Source organism: Trichomonas vaginalis, chromosome II (genome assembly GCF_026262505.1).
Source record: "Trichomonas vaginalis G3 chromosome II, whole genome shotgun sequence".
NCBI lineage: Eukaryota > Parabasalia > Trichomonadida > Trichomonadidae > Trichomonas > Trichomonas vaginalis.
In genome coordinates this window covers 21,273,093-21,297,285 of record NC_067204.1, presented here as the reverse complement: position 1 = coordinate 21,297,285, position 24,193 = coordinate 21,273,093, and the positions used below count along the sequence as shown (strand labels likewise).

Genomic DNA, 24,193 nt, shown 5'->3' with positions numbered 1-24,193 from the left:
AAAAAGAGATACTAAAAATAATGTTTCAATGGATGATTTTCAATACTATCACGATTTAATCCTTTCATCTAAATGCAAAATGTGTGGTAAAGCGTTTACATATGCTAATAAACAACATTGGATAGAATCGATAATGAAAAACCACATACTAAAGAAAATTGTCAGTTAATGTGTTGTTATTGCAATGTCGTAAAATCAAATAAAGATGAAGATGTTCAACGTTTAAGAATCAATTTAAGAAATTATGCATTAAAAAATAATTTACCAATGACTTTAGATTCAGTTGAAGCTTATCACATTCTCCGTAATGGAATTACTGGTGGTCTATCAAATGTTCAACATCGTGTTAATCTTAAAGGAATCACGCACATTAATAAACTTTCATATAATCCAGAAACTAAAACTGTATCAAATGAGGACACCACCAACATCATGAATTTTGTTGGTGTTGATTTTTAATTTATTATATCTTCATCATTTTCATCTAATCCTCATGATTTCATTCAATATACTGACCATAAAAATGTATATGCCGGGAAAGATTGAATGGTGTTATCATTTGTGATACAGCAACAAAGAAAGCAAAAGCATTGGGAATTATTAGAAATAAAAATACTTTATTCGTGGCTGAAGTAAAGGGTCACATTGATGAAAAATACATTAATGATTACATAAACTTTTTACCGATAATAAGAAACTTAGATATTATCATAGATGAAAAAACAATTGGCAGTTTTATGTATAATTACATGAAATCAAACAATCTACCAGTTGACCAGAAACAGAGAAAATTAACTCAGTTAGCATCAACACACAACCAATATCAACCATTTTCTTCTTATTATCTTTAGTATCTAATAGACAGGTTTAATTTTATCATCGATGACATTCAATCAATTTTAACATTTACGAAAAACACTTGTTTTAATGAATTTGCGAACAAATTTATGAACGAAAGACAAAAGGCTGAATTAGAAGGAAATAAAGGAAAAAGTTTATTTTGCAAGATTTCACTTAATGGATCATATGGTTACGATGCAATGAATACACAAAATTACGCAAAGACTAAAATAATGAATGCACAGAAGGCACGCGTTGCATGTATGCCGAATAAGTTTAAAAACATAAGGGAAATAGGAGAGGATACGTATCAAGTGATGCTCAAAGATAGATTTTATAGATGTGAAACATGTTTACAAGAGGCATTCTTTACTTTAGATAATGCTAAATACTGGTATTTGGTTTTCATTTATGATTTTATGTATAAATGCATGGATGTTAATCGTTTTCATTTCATTGAAGGTGATACTGATTCATCTTATTGGGCTATTGCTGGCGATCCAAATCTTCCTAACACTCAAGCATTTCAAGCAATTGTTACCGATAAACAATTTTATGATAAAAACATTTTCAAATTCGCACCATTTGATTTCTTTTGTTTTGATGAGAAATTTAAACCTAAATTAAAGAATAAAGTTGAAGAAAAAGCACATGAGAAGAAGTTATTGGGTTTAGCAATTGAGAAACAAGGTGATAACATGGTTGCTTTATGCCCCAAGTGTTATACATCATTCACGGTTCAATTGATGGAAGTGATTTTAAAAAGATTGCACAAAAAATGAAAGGTGTTAGCTTACGACAAAATAAACAATTAACACCTAAAAATTATTTGGATATAATAAATGATAAAGTGATATTTGATGGTCAGAATATTAATTTACACTTCAAAACGGGTCAATGACTCGCTTAACATCGGTAAGACTGCATTAACAGGAGCACACACTAAGGCTGTATGTTGTGAAAATGGATGTTGTATGCCATTTATTTAATACAATTTGAAATTTTATTTTTAAAAAAAATGGGATTCACAAATGAGACAAAAGGAACCGTTAATGATGGTTTTGATTCTTGATCAAAGAGGTGGACACCCTTAAAACACTTATTTTATTTTTATATAAATGGGTGATGTAAATTTAAAAAGAGCAATTGGTGATTTAATATTTCATCAAAATTTTCTTACTTATTATGATTTAAAAGCATATCTCCAAGAATATGATAACACTATAATGAGTGATGATATGGATTATTATTATCCATATTATAAAAATGAAGTTTTGAAATATCATGATAGAATAATTTCTAAAATTAAAGACAAAATTAAAAATAATGAATATGCAAAGGGAAAAACTAAATCGCAACTTAAACAATTGAAAGATTTCAAAAATAAAGTATTAACAGAAAAAGATATTGATGAATTATATAAATTATATAATCCTGAGCCGCAAAAACCAAAGATGCAAAACACCCAGGGCCTTCAGACCATAAATGAAGCACAAGCTTTAATTTATGATTCATTAGTTAAACCATATTCAGCCCGACTTTTAAATAAAGATCAACTTTTGGAATTCATCCTTCAACATAAACTCGAAGCGGGAAAGTATATCAAACTTTATATACAGCTATTTAAAACAAATGAATAGAATACATCCAGAATTAATGAAAGGAGGAATGAAATCCAAATCAAAGCAGATAAAATTAAACCACTTGCAAACAAAAACCTCCTCCTTCAGTTAATCCTTCATCATTCACTTTATTATATCCATTTCAAACATTAAAGAAGCAAAAAGATTTTAAAAAGGATTTCAAAATATTAAATAAACCAACTGACCCAAAAATTCAACCGTTAAAGGAAAAATTTAGTCGCCCCTCATTTGCACCACATCCATATTCATACGAAATCGATCATTTAGAATATTCAAAAGGAAACGTTACTTATTTATTCGCCATTAACATTAACACTAGATATTTATATTGCATTCCAGTGAAAGGGAAAAAAGAACAGGAAATACGAAGAGCTATTCAATACTTACTAGATCATGAAAGAGTGGATAATATCAGGGTGATGGTGATAAAGGATTTCAGGCAGCTATGGCTCATTATTTCCCACAAATTAATTTTTACTTTTCATACTCTCCATATACGTTTCATAATAAAATAGTTGATGCGGTAATGAGAACTCTTAGAGATGTGTTAGGGGTTAACGGTCAGATATACTGGGATGGAAATCATGACTCCATCATACAGCAGTTAGTATATTATTACAATAATACATGGCATAGAAGTATAAACATGAAACCGGTGGAAATGAAAAATGATATTTCAAAAGAATGGGAATATATTAGAAAGCAAATGGAAAGGTTGAATGATGTTAAACGTGAACAAATTAATTTGGGGCTCATGAATTTTAAACAAGGGGATAAAGTTTTGATTCATCTCGATTATGGAAAAACTGATAAATCAATGACAAAAAGAAGACGAAGATTTGACACAATAGCTGAATTTGTTAGATATATTAACGGTAATGCATTAGTTGAAGTTGACAATAAATTAATAGAAATTCCGATTTATTTTATTACTCCATTATATTTAAATAATATTTAATTTTTTTATTTCGTAAGAAATGGGTGACAACGAAGCATCCAAGAGTCTAGATGATGAATATAAAAAGAAACTAAACAAAATTAAATCAAAAATATGCTATTATAAAAAGAAACCGCAATGTGGTGGGGTTGAAAATGATAAAGAAATAATCGAAAAATTAGAAACTTATCGTTCAATCCTTAAACTGAGTGAAGCAAAAATAAAAGAATTTAATAGAATAAATAAATTGGTTGGAAGAGATGAATTTAATAAAGATGAATTTTTAAACTCAATCCAAATTTAATTTTTTTTCAGTGCTACCATGTTACCGGGTGCTACCAGGTAATTTTGACAACATGAAGAGATTAATGAGGAAGGTAAAAATGAATTATTTTTGAAGAACTGAAGGTGCTACCATGTTACCGGGTGCTACCAGGTAATTTAATTTTTTTAAAAAATAGTGACAACATGACATTTTGACAACATGAAGAGATTAATGAGGAAGGTAAAAATGAATTATTTTTGAAGAACTGAAGGTGCTACCATGTTACCGGGTGCTACCAGGTAATTTAATTTTTTTTAAAATAGTGACAACATGACATTTTGACAACATGAAGAGATTAATGAGGAAGGTAAAAATGAATTATTTTTGAAGAACTGAGGGTGCTACTATGTTACCGGGTGCTACCAGGTAATTTAATTTTTTTTAAAATAGTGACAACATGACATTTTGACAACAGTCATGGAGGAAGGTAAAAATGAATTATTTTTGAAGAACTGAAGGTGCTACCATGTTACCGGGTGCTACCAGGTTAATTAATTTTTTTTAAAATAGTGACAACATGACATTTTGACAACAGTCATGGAGGAAGGTAAAAATGAATTATTTTTGAAGAACTGAAGGTGCTACCATGTTACCGGGTGCTACCAGGTTAATTAACTTCTTTTAAAAATGGTGACAACATGACATTTTGACAACAGTCATGGAGGAAGGTAAAAATGAATTATTTTTGAAGAACTGAAGGTGCTACCATGTTACCGGGTGCTACCAGGTTAATTAACTTCTTTTAAAAATGGTGACAACATGACATTTTGACAACAGTCATGGAGGAAGGTAAAAATGAATTATTTTTGAAGAACTGAAGGTGCTACCATGTTACCGGGTGCTACCAGGTTAATTAACTTCTTTTAAAAATGGTGACAACATGACATTTTGACAACAGTCATGGAGGAAGGTAAAAATGAATTATTTTTGAAGAACTGAAGGTGCTACCATGTTACCGGGTGCTACCAGGTTAATTAACTTCTTTTAAAAATGGTGACAACATGACATTTTGACAACATGAAGAGATTAATGAGGAAGGTAAAAATGAATTCAAATCATACTTTATAAAGCTTCATTTACAGGTATTTCATCATCAGTAAATGAATCCTCATTATCGTTTGGTTCAACCTGTTCATATAATCCTTTCATTTCTTCTTTCAAAACATAACACCATGTTTGTTTACCATCTATTCTTCTATGTTTCCTATCACATTTATCCTTAATACTCATTTGAAAATTCTTGTCTTTCATGTCTGATGGTTTGCAGAATAAAGCATTTTCACACATCATACCTGCACACAATTCATCATAATGTGTATTTATCCATGCATCTAAAGGATTTGCTGATAATTCAATTAAATCTTGTTTGGCTTCAGTCATCGGTATGATTCGTACATTAAATGATGAAAGGTCATATTGTATAAAATACGTCAGTAAATTATCATAAAATTCCTTTGTGCATGAATCCATCAAATTCTTGAAGTAATCAAATTGACCCTTAAATTTACCATTAACTCTTAAAACTACATATCTTCTGTCTCCAACTTCAATTTTGACAGGGTAAACGTTGTTAGTTACGAAAATGAAGTTTGCAACGTTTTGAGCGGTTCTTCTGGGTTGATTCTTTTCATTAATTCTAATCGCATTATCCGTAATAATTGATTTCAAAGCGTTGAAGTTTGCGAGTCTGTCTTCACCCACATTCTTGAGTTCATTAAGTACAAGAAACATTTTATTCTCAACTACTGAGTTGAAATTACCCGTTAACTCACTTATTTCAGTAATGTTTTTGCATGAATAACCAGCGAGAAGTTCAGAAATAATGTCAGTGAATCTGTTTTTACCTGTTCCCTGAAGTCCTTTCAAAATAATTGCTGTTTCATTCTTGATTCCAGGATGTTGAATCATTGATGCAATCCAGCCGAGTAGGTATTTAGACACTTCATCATTATTATCACAAATGGCTTCTTTAATGAAATTCATAAACATCTCAATTTTTGAGTAATCAGGCTTTTCGAGAATGTTGTATTTATAACCTTGAAACGTTGAGAAAACATCGGGGGAATTAGATTTAAAGCAAACACCCTTAACAGTTAATGAAGACAATTGATTTAATAGTACATCCCATGCTGTTATTGTTTTACCTTCTTCATTAAATAATTTAATCATTTTAAGTGACTCTTTCATGTTTGATTGAAGAACGAATGATATTTGATTCATTTTGTCGTGGATATTATAGTCCTTTTGAATGAAATATTTATTTCCACAATCTACAAAACGGATTACACGTGATAAATCCTCAATTACTTCAGAACTGTTTTTATACTGATGATTTTCAGCCTTGCGTCTAATATCTGTTATCAAAAACGAGTCATCAAGTTTGATATCAAATGTTATTTTTGGCTTACGTAATAAAGGTAAAACATATTCATCATAATATTCCTTTTGATATAGTTTTAGAATCTTCACCAAAACAAATGGAGAAGTCATTAAATATGCATATCTATCACGTGCTTTTTCAAAATTACTTTTTGCATTTTCTGTTAAACTGCAGAAGTTATAAACGTTATCGTATGCTTCATTAATTAAATGATTAGGTAATGAATTAATTGCTTGAAACAGTGTGAATAATGTAACTTCTTTTTCTAAATTCATGTTTCCACCGTCATTATGTACTTCAAAATCACAGATACCATCAAACATGCTTTGAGCTAGTTTATCGTCAATGTTTACATCTTTGTTTTCATTCATGATAGTCTTTATTTCTTCGTTCTTTTGTTCAACTCTTACCTTAATATTCAAATCATTTAATATATCATTCACTGTTCTGGTTAATGTTGAATCATAACTTCCACGAATGAATGAGTATGTATTGATTGGTTCTGTTGCATTCTTGCGAACTCTTGAATCAGCCATAACCACTAAAGAACGCTTTGAATCATCCATTGAAGTCATTATATCAATATCATAATCATTGCAGGAATAACATTTAATCATTCTGTTCGAGGTTGAATAGAAGAAATTAGTGTTGCAATAAATGTGAAGACCTCCCGAAGCGGTTTTAACGATAACATCTTTATCCGAAAGTTTTGATAAAATGTCTTTTCTAACTGTTTCTTTAAGTTCATCATTGTACGATTTATTGATATCAACATCTATAATCGTTAAATTTGGAATTTTATTTACTAATAAAGCCATACCTGTTTTCCTTCCTCTTCCTCCATCATGTTTGAGGTAGTTATGTAAATCAATCATGTTTTTACCAATTCTTTCGCTGAGGGTTTTAGTTTCTGCCATAACTAATTCCTCAACTAATGGATCAATAACTATTTCATCAGAAACGATATAGTTGCTGTTGTTGTTTGTTGCCGTCATTTATATAGGAATAAAAAAATAAAAATAATTTTAAAACTAACTTTATTTTTGGGCTACATCATATTTCCATGACTGTTGTCAAAATGTCATGTTGTCACCATTTTTAAAAGAAGTTAATTAACCTGGTAGCACCCGGTAACATGGTAGCACCTTCAGTTCTTCAAAAATAATTCATTTTTACCTTCCTCCATGACTGTTGTCAAAATGTCATGTTGTCACCATTTTTAAAAGAAGTTAATTAACCTGGTAGCACCCGGTAACATGGTAGCACCTTCAGTTCTTCAAAAATAATTCATTTTTACCTTCCTCCATGACTGTTGTCAAAATGTCATGTTGTCACCATTTTTAAAAGAAGTTAATTAACCTGGTAGCACCCGGTAACATGGTAGCACCTTCAGTTCTTCAAAAATAATTCATTTTTACCTTCCTCCATGACTGTTGTCAAAATGTCATGTTGTCACCATTTTTAAAAGAAGTTAATTAACCTGGTAGCACCCGGTAACATGGTAGCACCTTCAGTTCTTCAAAAATAATTCATTTTTACCTTCCTCCATGACTGTTGTCAAAATGTCATGTTGTCACCATTTTTAAAAGAAGTTAATTAACCTGGTAGCACCCGGTAACATGGTAGCACCTTCAGTTCTTCAAAAATAATTCATTTTTACCTTCCTCCATGACTGTTGTCAAAATGTCATGTTGTCACCATTTTTAAAAGAAGTTAATTAACCTGGTAGCACCCGGTAACATGGTAGCACCTTCAGTTCTTCAAAAATAATTCATTTTTACCTTCCTCCATGACTGTTGTCAAAATGTCATGTTGTCACCATTTTTAAAAGAAGTTAATTAACCTGGTAGCACCCGGTAACATGGTAGCACCTTCAGTTCTTCAAAAATAATTCATTTTTACCTTCCTCCATGACTGTTGTCAAAATGTCATGTTGTCACCATTTTTAAAAGAAGTTAATTAACCTGGTAGCACCCGGTAACATGGTAGCACCTTCAGTTCTTCAAAAATAATTCATTTTTACCTTCCTCCATGACTGTTGTCAAAATGTCATGTTGTCACCATTTTTAAAAGAAGTTAATTAACCTGGTAGCACCCGGTAACATGGTAGCACCTTCAGTTCTTCAAAAATAATTCATTTTTACCTTCCTCCATGACTGTTGTCAAAATGTCATGTTGTCACCATTTTTAAAAGAAGTTAATTAACCTGGTAGCACCCGGTAACATGGTAGCACCTTCAGTTCTTCAAAAATAATTCATTTTTACCTTCCTCCATGACTGTTGTCAAAATGTCATGTTGTCACCATTTTTAAAAGAAGTTAATTAACCTGGTAGCACCCGGTAACATGGTAGCACCTTCAGTTCTTCAAAAATAATTCATTTTTACCTTCCTCCATGACTGTTGTCAAAATGTCATGTTGTCACCATTTTTAAAAGAAGTTAATTAACCTGGTAGCACCCGGTAACATGGTAGCACTGAAAAAATTAAATTTTGTTATCAGTTATTTTATCATCATTTTATTAACTTCATCTTTAGTTAATAATTTGAATGGATTCACTAATGTTCCACCTTGAGTCCCAACACTTACCCTGGCTAATTGTGAAGAACCTGGGATAATTACTCCATGAAATGATTTCATTGGTATCATTAATTTAGAAATAGTTGGCTTAATTAATTTTGTCATTTATGATAAAAATAAAATTACATCATTTAAATTTTTTTCTTTCTCATTTTCTCATCCTGTTTTGGTTTCAATAACTTTTCAAGTTGTTGTCTTGTCAGTAACTTTAATTTTAACTTTGGATCAAATATTGGGTTTCCATCTTTATCTCTTCCAATAACACCATATGGTAGAATCTTCATTTATACTAAAATAAAAATTTAAATTATACCGTTCACTCTTTTGGAGCTCCTAAAGTTTGTGAAACAAACATTGAGCGTTCATTGAACTCTATACCATGCGTAAACTGTCATAAATGGTGGCATGTATTCTTTACTTTGTCCTGTTGTTTGTGTATATCCTGAAACGAAATGTGTATGGTTTCCTTCTCCCTGAGTGTCGCTCCAGTAACAATTTATAGCAAACTTAACGTCATCTTTAACATCATATCCTTTACCTTTTGTCATTCCTGACCAATCCCAATATCTATGCTTATGCCAACCCGCTTGAGATGTGCTTAAATCTATGTAGTGACTGTGTGCAGGTAAATTTTCACCTGTAATCGTTTTACTTCCCCCTGTTTCCTTTGAAGAGTTTGCACAATACAAAAACCTGTCGACTATTTGTTCCCATGCACCAACACCAAACATTACTTGAGGACCTCTTGCTTCCATAGATGTATAAATAGAACCTACTGGGTTCATTAAATCAAACATATGAGATATTATAGGATTGTCTCTTTTGAACTTAAATATAGTGCAACTATTTCAGGTTTCTTCTGGTTTGTGTCAGAATATTTTTTATAATATAATCTTATGTTTTCAGGGTAGGTAAAATTTTGACTATAATATTTATTTCTGTCATCTGTATAATAATATACTATTCTCGTTTTTCTATTGCATTATATCTTTTATATCTATAATAATCTAAATATAATGTTAACTTTTGTTCATCTACATGTGTGTTCTGACATCATCTCCATAGTCATAATAATATGGTGCTGGAGCTAGGTTAGACAATGTCATATCTGTCATTTCATAAACTCTTAAATATTTCTTTTGTTCGTCTCCATATAAGTTTAAGTAACAGTTGTTGTCTAATGGAACTTTAACTTGTGTGCCATCATTCTTTTTATAACTTACATACATTTCATTGTTATTTTTCGGAATGAGTTTACACCGTGTACCATTTTTTAAGGACTGTACAAACTGCCATCTAAAATATTTATTTTCTTCATTGACAGAAAAGTCACCAACAATAGTTTCAATATTTTTCGTTGTTCCTATCAAACTTTGGTATATTTCGTTAACATATTCCTTATCCGCTTTCTTCTCTAACTCATCATTAACATACGTTTTATCTGCTTTAAGGTCTAAACATCCTGAAACCCATCCTGTATCAGCTTTAGTTTTAAAAATCTTCGATGTCCATTCATGATACCATTCAACCCTTTCTTTAATTTCATTATCTTTTTCATCAACATAAACCAAATTTGCCTTCTTCATTAACTCACTAGCCACATATTCCTTATCCACTTTCTTCTCTAACTCATCGTTAACATAAGTTTTATCCGCTTTAAGGTCTAAACATCCTGAAACCCATCCCGTATCAGCTTTAGTTTTAAAAATCTTCGATGTCCATTCATGATACCATTCAACCCTTTCTTTAATTTCATTATCTTTTTCATCCACATATTCCTTATCCGCTTTCTTCATTAACTCACTAGCCACATATTCCTTATCCGCTTTCTTCATTATGTCATTTAGAAAACCTTTTATGAATTCCTCATTTAAATTAAATCTTCCAATCTTCAAAACTTTGGGAAATGCATTTAATGCGTAATATCTTTGTTCTTCTGGTGGAATTGATGTTATATCATCTGTTATACCTTTAATTTTAGAATTCATAAATAAAATTTCTTTTATATTTGATATCACTGCACCACCTTTGCAAACGAATTCGAAACACCTATTTTTCAATACTATCTCCAAATCTCCATATTTCAACCTTTGCGTTTGTTCTGCCGTCTTTGAATTATATGCATATATGGCGTATGTAATGGTTTGTGCCTTAAGTTGATGTGGTTGCTGTTGTTTAATCATTTATTACGATTTAAAAATAAATATTTAATCCGTTATCTCATCAGCTATTTTTTCTATTTGAAATTGCCATAATATTTCATTCATAAATTCTAAATCACAATCAAATAGGTCAGTTATTCTAAATTTAATATTTGATAAATCTTTTGAATGAAGAATAAATGAATTCCCGTAATTGAAACGGATATGATAAAGAAAATGTGTTTAAGTTGATGGATAAATGTTTTGTATTGATGGGTAAGAGTTAGGGTCTAATGTTTGATGTGAAAATCTCATTGGGGTATTAACTTTATCACATTTGATTAAATGAAATTGGAACCAGTGTCGGAATACAAAACATCCCCAACATCTTTTTCAAAATTTAATATCCCAACAATGAACGAAAATGAGGAGTACAAAATTTAATTTTCAGCGGGAATTTAATAAGGTTATTTATTTCATCAAGTTCAAAAGTTTTTCAGTTTTGATTTAAAATTTTCTTCATACCATACGATAAATGATTCATTTAAATAACTTAAAATCGTGTTAATATCCCATTTCGTGATCACATTATTTATATACATATCATACGTTTTTTCATGGTCATCTTTAATAAATGATATATAATCTGAAGGGTCTAAAAGAATGGGATTAAATTTACCACTCACAGAAACAGAGTAACATTATAAATTCCACTAACTGTTAAATTAATTCACAACTATTATTCGAAATAATATTGATAATTGACATTTTTATTACGATTAAAAATATGGTAAAGCGTTATTTTCCAGTGATAAATAAACTAGGATAAGATTACCTCAAGAATTCATAAATTCAACGAATAAAAAATTCATTCATGTTATAAATTTTGTGTTTCAGAAAATATGAGTCGATGTCATATTCATCATCGGTTATATTTCACTTCATTCAAATTTAGTTCAATCAAACCTATAATGACCATTTCATAAGATTTCAGATGGTATTAAAAATGTAATTGATAGATTAAAATATGAACAGATTGACAATATCGAATTTTTGGAATTTTGTTTAAATATCCCGATGGAAAAAAGATTGAAGTTAAAGATAAAGCTGATACTATAACAAAAACAATTACAATGACTGATCCGGATAGTGGGGAACAAAAAGAAATAAAACAAACGATAGAAACTGGTGAAAGGTCAATTATTATTGATTATGATTCAAAGGATTATTATTCGATAATGTTAATGCTTGAATATTAAATAGCCTTAACAAAGAATTTTTCAAGTGATATTTTATATTCATCAACTATTTTATTATAAATATCATTATATGTTAAATGAAGTTCGGTTGTTGTTCCGTTCTTTGATATCTTAATTGTGCTAATATCCTTTATAGGATTTATTTTTGCAACTGTTCCGCAGCATGAAACCTCATCATCTATGAAAAATTGAATCTTAACGTCTGAATCTTGAACATCACAAAGAATGGCGATAATGTGAATTAATGATTCATAAGGTAAAATAATTAAACCGGATTGGTCAATTAAATTTATTATTGAATCATAATTATTAATTATTATATCACGGTAAATTTTCATTAATTCAAAATTAATGTCTATTTTATATGGGTTCTCGATGTTTGATGAAAGAGGTGGGGTATGTTGGATAAGTGGGAATTTCAACGGGTTCTTTACCAGGTTCAGATAAAATGATTGGGTCTCCATCTTCTTTTTTTCTCTCCTCATTCTTCGGTAAGTCACGAGTTAATAAATTTGGTTGAGTTGCTGACCTTGTTAATTCAGGGCTAACATTAACTTTAACATTTTGAATAATTCGTGATTTATCATCATTTACGTTATAACCAACCGTAATCTCTGCTTTTGCGTTAGTGTTCTTTTGACTAGTAAAACGTCTTCTCATTTATATTCGAATAAAAAAAATATATTTAAACTTTTATTTTCTGGAACTTTTGAATCTATTATTCCCTGTATTTGTTCATGAAGTTGATTTTTAGCTGTTTCATCGAAATTAATAGACCGAATATATTCATTAATTGCATTCTTATAATCAACTGATTTCTCAAATTTTCTTTTATCTGATTCCTTAACTAAATCATAAGTTAAACCTCGTTGCTGATATAATGGTTTCTTAATTAAATCTTTGAATGCTTGAGATAAAGCACCCGATGCAATTCTTGCTACTATAATTGGTTGGAATTGTTGTTTAAGTTCATCTTTAACATTTGCGAAAACTGGATCGAATAAAGCAACTTTAAAGAATTTCTTAGCTGAAATTTCAGGTCTAATATTTGCATATTGACCATCAAACTGGTTAGAATATCGTGGTAATCCATCCGGTCCCTCTTCAATAGCATTTAATTCTCATTGAAATAAGAATATGGATTATGACGGTATGAATTAATTGGACCATTTTCACCTTCTCCAATGTATTGTTTAACAGCTTTTCCATTTTCATCAAATTGCATAGGATAATGTTCATTATATGCTTTACGTTTAGGATAATCAGATACAGTTAATTTATAACCATTTATGACTTTAATATTACCTTGACCATCAGTAACGAAAACTTCATTTATACCATCAGGTTTTCCATTTGGACCCGTAATGTCTGCTTCGTGTGCTTCCCAATTTGGACCATGACGTTTGGCATATGCTTGAGCTTCTGGTAATGTTAAAACATTTCTCATTTGTTTAACATCTTTTTGAAGACCAGCAACAATATGAACTAATTCTTTCATTCCATCGGGAACTTTCATAGTTCTATTATATGCACCCCTTTTGTTTGTCCCTTGTTTTAATGGAACTGTAAAAGATTTGCTATTTCTGTCATGTTTAATTATAAATAAAAAATAAAAATTAATTATAAAAAGTTAATCAAATTTAACACCCCCTTTATTTAAATCAACTATTATTTTTCCATGTTCACCTAATTGCTGATATTGTGTGTAAAGTTCATTAATGCTCATTGGTAAATTCACTTGATAAAGCATAACGTTCAACTGTTGACGACTAAACCCACTGAAAATGAAAAGTGTTGATAGATTTGATTTAATGTTTGTGCTTAATGCTTTGAAATATTGAACAGCCATAAAAATGAACACTGAATGTGTCGACATTGAGTTAATAACTGATTAAAATATGATTTCTCATTTGTTATTAGTTTTGATTTCACTGCATCATCTAGAAAAATGAGTGAATGCAAAAATTCTTTATCAAAATTTGAAATGGAAAGTGTTTCAAATAATTCATCCCGTTGTTTATCAATAATTTTATCCTCTAATCCTTGCTTCTTGATTGTATTATATAATTCTTTATACATTAAAAAGTTTTTTAAATAATCTTCTGCTTCTTCTTGTGATAAATAAATAATTGGAATTTTGATTAAATGCTTTAAAGATTCAAATGTATCATCTGAAGGTGAACCTGAACGGTTGATATAAATTAACACATGTGAATGGGGGAAGTGTTAGCAATAATGATAATTTGTTTTAATATCGTTAATGTTTTACCTTTATTTTGTTTACCAATTGCTGCAGTGATTGAATTTAAGTAACATTCAGAATATGGAATTTTCATTAATTTTTCCTTAGATAGAGCATTTTATTATCACTCAATGCTTCATTAATCATATCATCTACGTATGTATTATATACTCCTGCTAATTCTTCATAAGGGGTGGATGAATTTAAATCCATTTAATCAAAAATAAATTTATAATTTTAAACATTTCTATTCATCAATATTTCATCATATGAACTTCTATACTGTGGTGGTGTACCTGTTGGATGATATTTCAAACCTTCATCCGGTGTCCATGTCCAATATGTAGTCCTAGTAAACCAAACCTGAGGAGGATTTGTCACCTTTGAACAGTAAGTGTCATTTTCACCCTGAATGATTGGATAAGCTTTCACTTGTACTGTAACTTGTGAGTTAAAAGTTTCTAATCCATCAAAGAATATACCCGCTCCATCACGTTGAACTGGAATAGTGCATAAGAATGAGTTTGGTCTTTCCATGTTCTAGCTAATGGCGTGCCATATCTGCATTCAGTGGTCTAGTTAATGAGTCCTCGTATTCTTCCGTGCATTCATTCACTCCATCTAAATCAGAAGCTTGAAGCATACGTGTAAAGAATATGTCACCCACTGTGGTCATCGCTTGATCGGGGAAGTTTCTTGAATCTATAGTGACCTGAAGACCTCGAAGCATTGGATTTTCTAAAACTGTTCTTTGCATTGCATTTTTCGGAAATGTTAACACAACATCTGTAACATTATGAAGAGCATATGAGAAATCTGAGCTAATACCTTCAGGAGTGATGCAACCTCCATTTAGTGAACGAACGTCAATATGTTGAGCTGGAATCATGAATGGATCTTCCTTACTGAATAAACGTGGTATTGCTTTAACTGATTCTTCAATTAAACCGTATCCTGGTGTAATACATTTATCCTCTAAAACTTCCATCTTTGTGCATGAAATAATAACGTCATCAACTGTTGCGTCAGCAGATGTAGCGGCTAAGCTTGTAATTAATTTGGCAGGAAGTCCGATTTGTTGGAATTTGCGATCATATTTATAAACATGATTCATAATCTTTTCATAATTTTCATCAGTTATCTTTTCATAAACGTAATTTTGTAAATCAGCAACTCTTAACGGGTCAACCTGACAAAATACTAAAGTATCCCTGAAAACATAATATTTAAGAATGATATCACCAAATGATTTAGGATAATCATCGAACGCCTGAAATGCTAACAAATCATTTACCGGAATAATCATATCAAAAGTGACATCAACTTCTTCATTTGCTTTCTTGAAAACTTCTGAAGGGTCAATATATTTACCACATACTGAGTTATCATATTTTTGAACATTATTATATAACGAATGAACAAACTTTTTAACTTTCCTTTCTGATTTTGGTTTATATGTTGCAAATGCGAAAGATTCACGGGCGCAATCCATTGAAGATAACCGGCATCACCTCTTTCAGTTTCTACTTCTAATTGTTTAAAGCTTTGATTTGATGATTTGTAACCAACGAATAAACGCATGCATTTAAAAGCGGCATCACATGTGAAAGCTTTATTTGAAACTAGAGTTGCTTTAACTTTGCGTTTAATATATGTGTCACCTAATTGGTTCACATCATGAGCCGGATTTGTAATTCTTAAATGAGTTTGTTTATCATCAAAATATGGAGCATCAGAGTCATAGCATGAACTTTCAAGTTCTCTATAATATCTTCTACCATCATTCTTTGCGAATATTTCATTTATCTTTTCGAATGAATGAAACACATTTCCATTAATTGGTTTAGTGTTTGGCACTAAATAGTTAGTCGTCATTTATTAATAAATAAAAAAATCAAAATTAAAAGATAAATGAATTTTTAATTTTAATGAAATAATCAACTATGGCTGCAGGTATATTTAAGAAACTGTGGGATAGAGTAAAAAGAGGAGCGAGTAAAGTTTGGGAAACATTGAAGAAGGGAGCAAATTGGATATTTAAGAATAAAGAAGCAATTAGTGACGTAGCTGAATCAATAACACCAAAAGCTGCCCCAATAAGAGAAATTTTAAATAAAGGAGAAAAAGTTTATCAAAGACTACAACCGATACTAAGATAAAAATAATATTTATTTTTCCACTATTTACCTCCTATTTTATTAAGTATTCCTTCAGCAATTCCACCAATTGCGTTACCTGCTTGTGCTCCCATCGCGGATTACCTGCTTTAGTACCTAATACTCCACCTATGATAGTTCCTGCCGTTTTCGCTACTGGTGCCAAAAAGTTTGCAACAGGTTTAATAACCTTTTTATAAACCCAACCCGCAGCTTTCTTAATTCCATCCCATAATTTTTTAAAGAATCCTGCCGCCATTTCTGATTTAATATTAATTAAAAAATATATTTCATCACTTATATTCTAATTTTTATTTAATGATAAATGAAACCGATTTTAAAAATAAATGAACAGAGGAGGAAGAAATAAATGAAAGTGAAAATGTTCAACAAAAAATAAACGTTGTTAAACCAATTACTGAAATAAAAATTTTTTCATCTGTTGAAGAATTTAATGACTATTATGCTAATAATAAAAAATTATTTGAAGAATTGACAACATGTAAATTGAATAAAATGTTTAAAGTTGATGGATTCAAAATTTCAAAAATAAAAGGAGTGGTTAGTTTGAAATCTATTCCTCAATCAAGAATCACCTCATTAATGAAAATTGATGATTTAACAAAAAGAATAGAAGAGATTGAAGAAAGAATGAATCAAATAATTGATTTCATAAATTCAAATAATCATTAGTTTTTAATTTCTTTTTCTCGTTTATGAGGTCTTTGATTATGACTCCATTGATTCCATTCATGATTTAAACAATGTTTAATTAATCGCGGAATATCTGACATCATCTATATATATATAGCTTCTTTTATTTTTTTTATTACATTTAATGTATGGGTTGAGTGTAAATGTCTTACAATTTTGTATCATTTTAAATCTTGATTTATTCAAAAACGTAAGAATAAAAACCGTAAGAATCATACATTTATTTTATCAATTGTATGAAAATTACTTACAAAATCGTTCAATATTGTATGAATTCTTACGTTTACAAAAAAAGTCACACAACCCGCCATATATACTACTAATAATATTAATATATCTTTCTACGTTTAATGATGAAAAGAGAAAGAGGAGTAAAAAGAGGAAAGAGAAAAGAAAGAGAGAGAGAGGAAAAAAAAGAGAAAGAAAGAAAAAAAGGACGGCGATAATTTTGTATTGTTTTGTTATTCGGCCGAATGGCGGGTACAAAGTACCCGCCATTCGGCCCCAAAAATGGCGTATTATTCTATTTTTAAACGGTCATGGCGTAAAACCGTCGCATCCCTATTTCAGAACAGCCTTAACGGCTAAGATTTAGGAACAATGTTAAGTATCAAAAAGAAAGGAGGTCTGATATAGACAACATATATCGTTGAAGGTTGAAAAAATCTCTAATATTTGAGCCCAAAATTTCAAATTTTAATTTTTTGAAAAAAGAGGCCACCCGTATGTACGTTTATTTGAGAGGAGGAGGATTATATTTTTGAAAGGGTGAAATATTATGAATATGTTAATTATATAATAATATGTATTATTATAAAAAAGAAAAAATAAAGCACGTTAAAATTTTTCTTTTGATTTTTTACAAAATCTACTTAGAATTATGCAAAATATGACTAAATAATTATAAATTTCAAGTTAAATTTTAATTTTGATAAATAATTTAAATTTCAAAATATCAAGTTCAGTTCGACTATGTATGTAGTAATTCCTCAATAAAGTGCCAAAACCCTATTAAAATATATGAACATTTTCAACATTTTAATGTTTTTATTTAAAAATTTGATGGAATATGAGCTTCAAACAATTATTATGTAAATAAAAATAATTAAATATATGTATTTATTCGTATTACAACCGTAGTAAGTCGATTCTTCCTTTCTTCTACTGAGATTTGAATTTGATTTCGAATTGTAAAGAGATTCAAAGGGAAAATACTAGCGGATAAAAACTACCTCCATGAAAGGGTCATAATGGACTCAAGTTGTATTTTTTGATATTTTTTGCTTTTCGAGCCTAAATAGGTAGCCAAGATAATGCCTAAAAATAAGGTTGTAAATTCTGAAGTTTACATGATCCTCTCGTGTGCACCCTTAATCATCGTTGAGATTTGATATGATCAAAAAACATGTCAAAAAGAGTATTCGTTTTATTTGGTGTAATAAACAGAAATTTATCAAAAGTGACAGCTCTCAATTTTTTGACATTTGTAAATTCTAAATTGAATGAGAAAAATGAAATAATACTAAGCATAATACAATATTCTAGATTTAATTATAATTAGGAAAAAGTTAGTTTTGAGAGTACTTTTCATAGGCATATAGAATGAAATCTTCTGAAAAATAATATCACATAAACTCATATTATTTTCTAATATATAACTATTTTATATAAAAATCAAATTCAATGATCTTAAAAGCGAAGGATAAACCTCAAAATTTACGAATATAATGAGTGGGAATATAATGCTTATCTATCATAAAACCATATGAAATATCAATTTTTGCTTTACGCCTAATTTTTGACGACAATTAGCAAAAAATGTTAAATGTTAACACTCAGTCCATTTGAATATGAAAAATAAAATTGACTTTGATTAAATGTTTTTATTTATCATGCAATTCTTCTTGCGACCAAAGATTTGAATAAAAGTTCAAAAAATAAGATAGCTTAAAAATAATATACGGTAGTGTTTACTAATAGATGAATAGTATATAAATTCTATTAAAATGGATTTGATCCAAAAAATATATAAAATTTGATCATAAATAAAATCGTTTTAAATTACTTCTTCATTGAAATTATAACAATTATTTTTGGTTTTATATTTTTTTGGATCAAATCCATTTTAATAGAATTTATATACTATTCATCTATTAGTAAACACTACCGTATATTATTTTTAAGCTATCTTATTTTTTGAACTTTTATTCAAATCTTTGGTCGCAAGAAGAATTGCATGATAAATAAAAACATTTAATCAAAGTCAATTTTATTTTTCATATTCAAATGGACTGAGTGTTAACATTTAACATTTTTTGCTAATTGTCGTCAAAAATTAGGCGTAAAGCAAAAATTGATATTTCATATGGTTTTATGATAGATAAGCATTATATTCCCACTCATTATATTCGTAAATTTTGAGGTTTATCCTTCGCTTTTAAGATCATTGAATTTGATTTTTATATAAAATAGTTATATATTAGAAAATAATATGAGTTTATGTGATATTATTTTTCAGAAGATTTTGTGTTCTTCTTCAAAATTTTATTTTTTATTAAAAAGGATCTTTACAAAATATACATTTACTTTAATTAATATTTAAAAACGTGCTCTATCAAAAGTTCCAAAAATTCAATATTTTAGCTTTTCTGAGGTGTCACTTTTGATGAATTTCTGTTTACAACAATATATTCATTTCAAATTAATGTCAAATAGCGCGAATATTTTTTCATAAAATGATTTTAAAATTGATTGAATTTTTCAATTTTTTTGACAATTGTATTGTCGATTTTGAGAGGCTCTCAAAAACAAAGTCCAAGAATTAGATAGTCCATCAACACTGCATGCTACTCTAACATCTGACAACGATCAAATATATTAATGAAAGGCCTCGTTAACTTTCAAAAATTTGAATGCAAAATAGGTCAGTGGGAAAAAATCTTCAATTTCAATGATTAATAGCTCTTATATCAAATTTGTAATTTTAGAATTCAATTGAATCGGCTTTATCAAAATCATTTCACTTTGTAATGATTTGGACTTTTTTATTGCAGGATGCAAGATCCATTGAAGCTTATCAAACAGGCAAGTTCACATATAACATTTATCACACTGAGTATGGCTACAATTTCACAATTGTTGACCAAATCTATACAAAAGTAGCATATGAAGATATTCAAAGAAACAACCAAGATAAAGTTGTTAATATTTCAGATGTTCCCAATATTGAATACTCTATAGATACGTATAATGATCCTGATGGCAATTTCACAGTGATCAGACAAACAATAAAGAATACAGCAACAACTAAAAGAAGACTTGATCTTTGCACAGCAATTAAATTCAAGAACTACTATCCAGAAGATCAGGATATGAGTGCTCAGCCAATCAATAATTTTGGTGCATACATCTACACACCAGCTGTTGAATTCACCTGGGTTTACGAAAACCATCCAAATGTCACAAACAAGAACGAATACAGTATTGGAAATGGTGACAATCCAAAATTCTTCACAAATCGTAATTCTGAGATCAATCCTGATGGCGAAGACTTGAAATGGCTTGCAACCTCATGGACAAACAACTGGCTTGAACCAGGTAAATCATCAACATTCTCTTTCCTCATCTATTATGATGAATACAATCCACCAATCCTGAAACTTCAATCAGAATTAATTGGAGATGAATATGATACAGAAGAAACAATCCCAATTAAAGGATCTTTCTCAAGTTATGTTGTTGATGAACCAATCTCAGCTAGATATGAAGTATATGATCCATCAAGTGATAATGTCATTCTTACTGATACTCTTGGAAGCACAAGAGTCACAGAAGATACAACAACTGTTCAGTTTGATCAAAATATCAAAGTTTCACAGAAAGGAAACTTTAAACTAAGAGTTGTTACAAGAAACGAACGTACTGAATCAGAATTAGTTTGGGAAAAATCGGTTTTAATTTATGGTCCTAATGATAAACCAAAAATCATCCCACTTCCTTTAGATTACCAGTATTACATTCCTAAATCAGATGTCAACCTCGCAGCATATATTTATAGCAAAGATACTTCTGTTACTGAAATCACAACAGAAGTTTATTTCAATAACCAAAAGGTGCTTTCTCAGAAATTTGGAAACAGTCACAATGATTCAAGAACCCTCAGTTTCAAGATTCCAGAAGGAACAGCTCCAGGCGATTATAAGATTAAAATCGTAGCAACAGGTGGAGTTTTACCTGCAGAAAAATCATTTGATATTGTTGTCAAAGACAACAGTGTTTTGTCAATTGATCTTGAAGGAAACTTCAATTTGACATTCAATAAAGACGATGTTGTTAATTTCACAGCCGTAGTTGTTGATCCAGATACTAACTTTGATTCCAAGTTTACAATTTCTCTCTATTACAATAAGCATCAAAAAACTTCAATTTCAAGATCAAACTCTGATGGTATCATTAGAGTTCCAATGACTGTTTCAATTCCAAGTGATGAGAAAGAAACATCAGCACATATCTCTGTAAAGGTAAAAGGCACAAATGAAGAATCAGAGACTGGTGTAACTTTGAAGATTCAACAATCCGAAGATAAAGCTAAAGCAACTGCAGCTTCTGTACAAAGAAAGCAGCAAAAACAAAAGAAGGTATTGATCATTGTTCTCGCAGTAATGGCTGTTGTCACAGTATGTGTTGCAGTGTTAGTAATAATTCTTTGGCTTAGAAAGTAATTTTTTTTTTAAATTGCGTTTTATTTTCAATTTGTAAGTTCTTTTTTAATCGACTTTAAATAGAAATGCAAAATAAGGAAAAATTCGCAACGTTTATCTCAAGTATTCTGATAATGAATTTCCATTATCATGTTAAAGATCATAATTCTAAGAAAATTATTGTGTGATAACAAGGAAAAGTCATTCGTAGTACTTGCATGAGAAAATAGGACTGGAATATGAAATTTACTTTGATTTAATGAATAGAGAAACATACTAGTAGAAAGTACTGGCTTATTGTTTTTTAAGCATATTTATAGTTATTTTATTCTTATCCAATATATTTTGGCATGACTCGATCAGAAGTTGCCTTATTTTACGGTAATTATTCGTATTAAATCAAATTAGATATTGCATAGCACGATTGTATCAAAGAGCAATGCATTTGGTGACTTTGGTGATGAAAATGAAAATGTCATTTTAATTGATCTTGTTCAATATCAAAAGTTCGATAAGAGAAATAACACATTTTGACTAAATACACTCTTGTAATAATAATACAAATTATAAACTAATTCAGTTTTGTCATTTTCAAGAAAGAAAGCGCGATAAATTGAGAAATTTGAAATATTTTAACCATGTAAGTAGGATATCATTATTTACTAATTCAAAAATTTTTATGATTTCCGATAGTTTGAATAGGCATTCAAAATAAATTTGAGTTACGGCCAAATTAAATCACACTAATTATGTCGTATTTAGATATTGCATACTAATTTTCTTAATTATTTTGTGAAATGAATTTTACATTTATTTATCTTTCACTCCCGCCCATTTTAAAGACTACGATTCATTCAAAATTAATTGACTATTATTCTTCAATCTTTCTGTCAATATTTTGTTACAAACAGATAAATTTGAATACTTTTCTCAGCTTATAGTTTATTTGAAATGCTTTCCTTGTTTTTAACTCGCTTTTCGTCAGCAATCGAAGCTTATAAAACCGGTCCATACACATTTAACATCTATGATCAAGTTGATTCTGGAAATAAATCTATGATCAAGCAGGTTTATACAAAAATTGCACACGTGGATATCGATGCCGCCAGCCAGGACAAAGTCAAAGATATATCTGATCTTAAAGATGAACTTGATTATAAGATAACAACAATAAACGATGAAAACAAGCAATATACAATTGTTAGGCAAACAACTTTAACAAATATTGGAAAAGAAGGAAAAAGATATGACTTATGCACTGTTCTCGTTTTTGCAGGCGCGCCAGATATTTCATTTTACTCTCAGGTACCCAATTTTGGCGCTTACTTTTATCTTGGTGATTTCGACTCTTATGTTTGGGTTCAGCAAAATCACCCATCAGTTACAAATGGTAAATTGAGAGGTATTGGTGGTGATGAAAATGTGAGATTCTTTACACATTCAAGTTCAAGAGATGCATTTCCACTTTACTGGATATCCGAATCTTGGACCAATAACTATCTCGAGCCTGGCCAATCTGTTACAATTTCATTCATGATTCATAAGAATGATTATGAGCCACCACTTTTGAACCTTGAAAAGGACTTCATAAAGGATGATTATGAACCAACCGAGAAAATCCATATTAAAGGCTCATTCAGCTATTATTATTTGAATACCTATATTTCTGCCAACTACAACCTTGTGAATAAGGTGTCAGGAATGTCAGTTAGCAATGGTGTATTGAAGGATTTCACAACATACTTTGATAAGATGGCAGATTCATTTGATATTGAAATTGGTCCGTTTGCAATAGGTGCTTATGCGCTTATTGTTTATACACGTCAGGGTACTAACACTCTTGAGCAGCATATTGATATTACTATTTCACCACCAAATGCCAAACCTAAAGTTACAATTTTCTGGCCTGAATACAAGTATGACATACCAGAAACAGAGATTACAATACAAGGATACGTTTCAGATCCAGATGCACGTGATAAAACAATTGCCACCGCAATCTATTTCAATGGCAAAGTTATTTACTCCGCAAATGTAACTAACACTGATGAAATCAAGACATTCAAGTTCACTATCCCTAAGGATACACCAGTAGGCGAATACGATATCAGGTTTACAGCTAATGATGGCAAATTAACCACAGAAAGGAAGCAAACAATCATTATTAGAGACAACACAGTTCTTAGTATTGATGTCGAGCCAAAGTTCGAAGAAACATACAAGAAATAAGCTCAACTTCACTGCCGTTGTAAATGATCCAGATACTGATTTTGAGTC

The 24,193-nt window shown here is 30.0% G+C and overlaps 4 protein-coding genes and 4 pseudogenes across 8 annotated transcripts, besides 4 other annotated features; 4 read left to right on the top strand and 4 right to left on the bottom strand.

Moving 5' to 3' along the window:
• Positions 1-947: 947 nt before the first annotated feature.
• On the top strand, positions 948-1,790 carry TVAGG3_0583830 (annotated as a pseudogene). The gene has a single exon. A coding segment is annotated over exon 1 (843 nt).
• Positions 1,791-2,066: 276 nt separating this feature from the next.
• TVAGG3_0583820 lies at positions 2,067-2,998 on the top strand (annotated as a pseudogene). Its single transcript has one exon. A coding segment is annotated over exon 1 (932 nt).
• Positions 2,999-3,927: 929 nt separating this feature from the next.
• Positions 3,928-14,434: a mobile genetic element.
• On the bottom strand, positions 6,235-7,120 carry TVAGG3_0583810 (Prim-pol domain family; the record flags this gene model as incomplete). Its single annotated transcript, XM_051239248.1, has 1 exon — positions 6,235-7,120. A coding segment is annotated over one exon (886 nt), but the record flags the coding sequence as incomplete, so codon positions are not given.
• TVAGG3_0583800 (uncharacterized protein) lies at positions 9,886-10,887 on the bottom strand (the record flags this gene model as incomplete). Its single annotated transcript, XM_051239247.1, has 1 exon — positions 9,886-10,887. A coding segment is annotated over one exon (1,002 nt), but the record flags the coding sequence as incomplete, so codon positions are not given.
• Positions 14,435-15,058: 624 nt separating the features above from the next.
• TVAGG3_0583780 lies at positions 15,059-16,221 on the bottom strand (annotated as a pseudogene). Its single transcript has one exon. A coding segment is annotated over exon 1 (1,163 nt).
• A 68-nt stretch (positions 16,222-16,289) lies between these two features.
• On the top strand, positions 16,290-16,505 carry TVAGG3_0583770 (uncharacterized protein; the record flags this gene model as incomplete). Its single annotated transcript, XM_051239246.1, has 1 exon — positions 16,290-16,505. One exon carries the CDS (start codon positions 16,290-16,292, stop codon positions 16,503-16,505), a length of 216 nt encoding a protein of 71 aa, XP_051097070.1.
• A 20-nt stretch (positions 16,506-16,525) lies between these two features.
• TVAGG3_0583760 lies at positions 16,526-16,761 on the bottom strand (annotated as a pseudogene). Its single transcript has one exon. A coding segment is annotated over exon 1 (236 nt).
• Positions 16,762-17,934: 1,173 nt separating this feature from the next.
• Positions 17,935-18,585: a mobile genetic element.
• A 67-nt stretch (positions 18,586-18,652) lies between these two features.
• Positions 18,653-18,689: a mobile genetic element.
• Positions 18,690-19,863: 1,174 nt separating this feature from the next.
• Positions 19,864-19,901: a mobile genetic element.
• Positions 19,902-20,239: 338 nt separating this feature from the next.
• On the top strand, positions 20,240-21,951 carry TVAGG3_0583720 (uncharacterized protein; the record flags this gene model as incomplete). The annotated part of the gene is made up of 1 exon (XM_051239245.1): positions 20,246-21,937. The coding sequence occupies one exon, from the start codon at positions 20,246-20,248 to the stop codon at positions 21,935-21,937; it is 1,692 nt and encodes a 563-aa protein (XP_051097069.1).
• Positions 21,952-24,193: the final 2,242 nt, after the last annotated feature.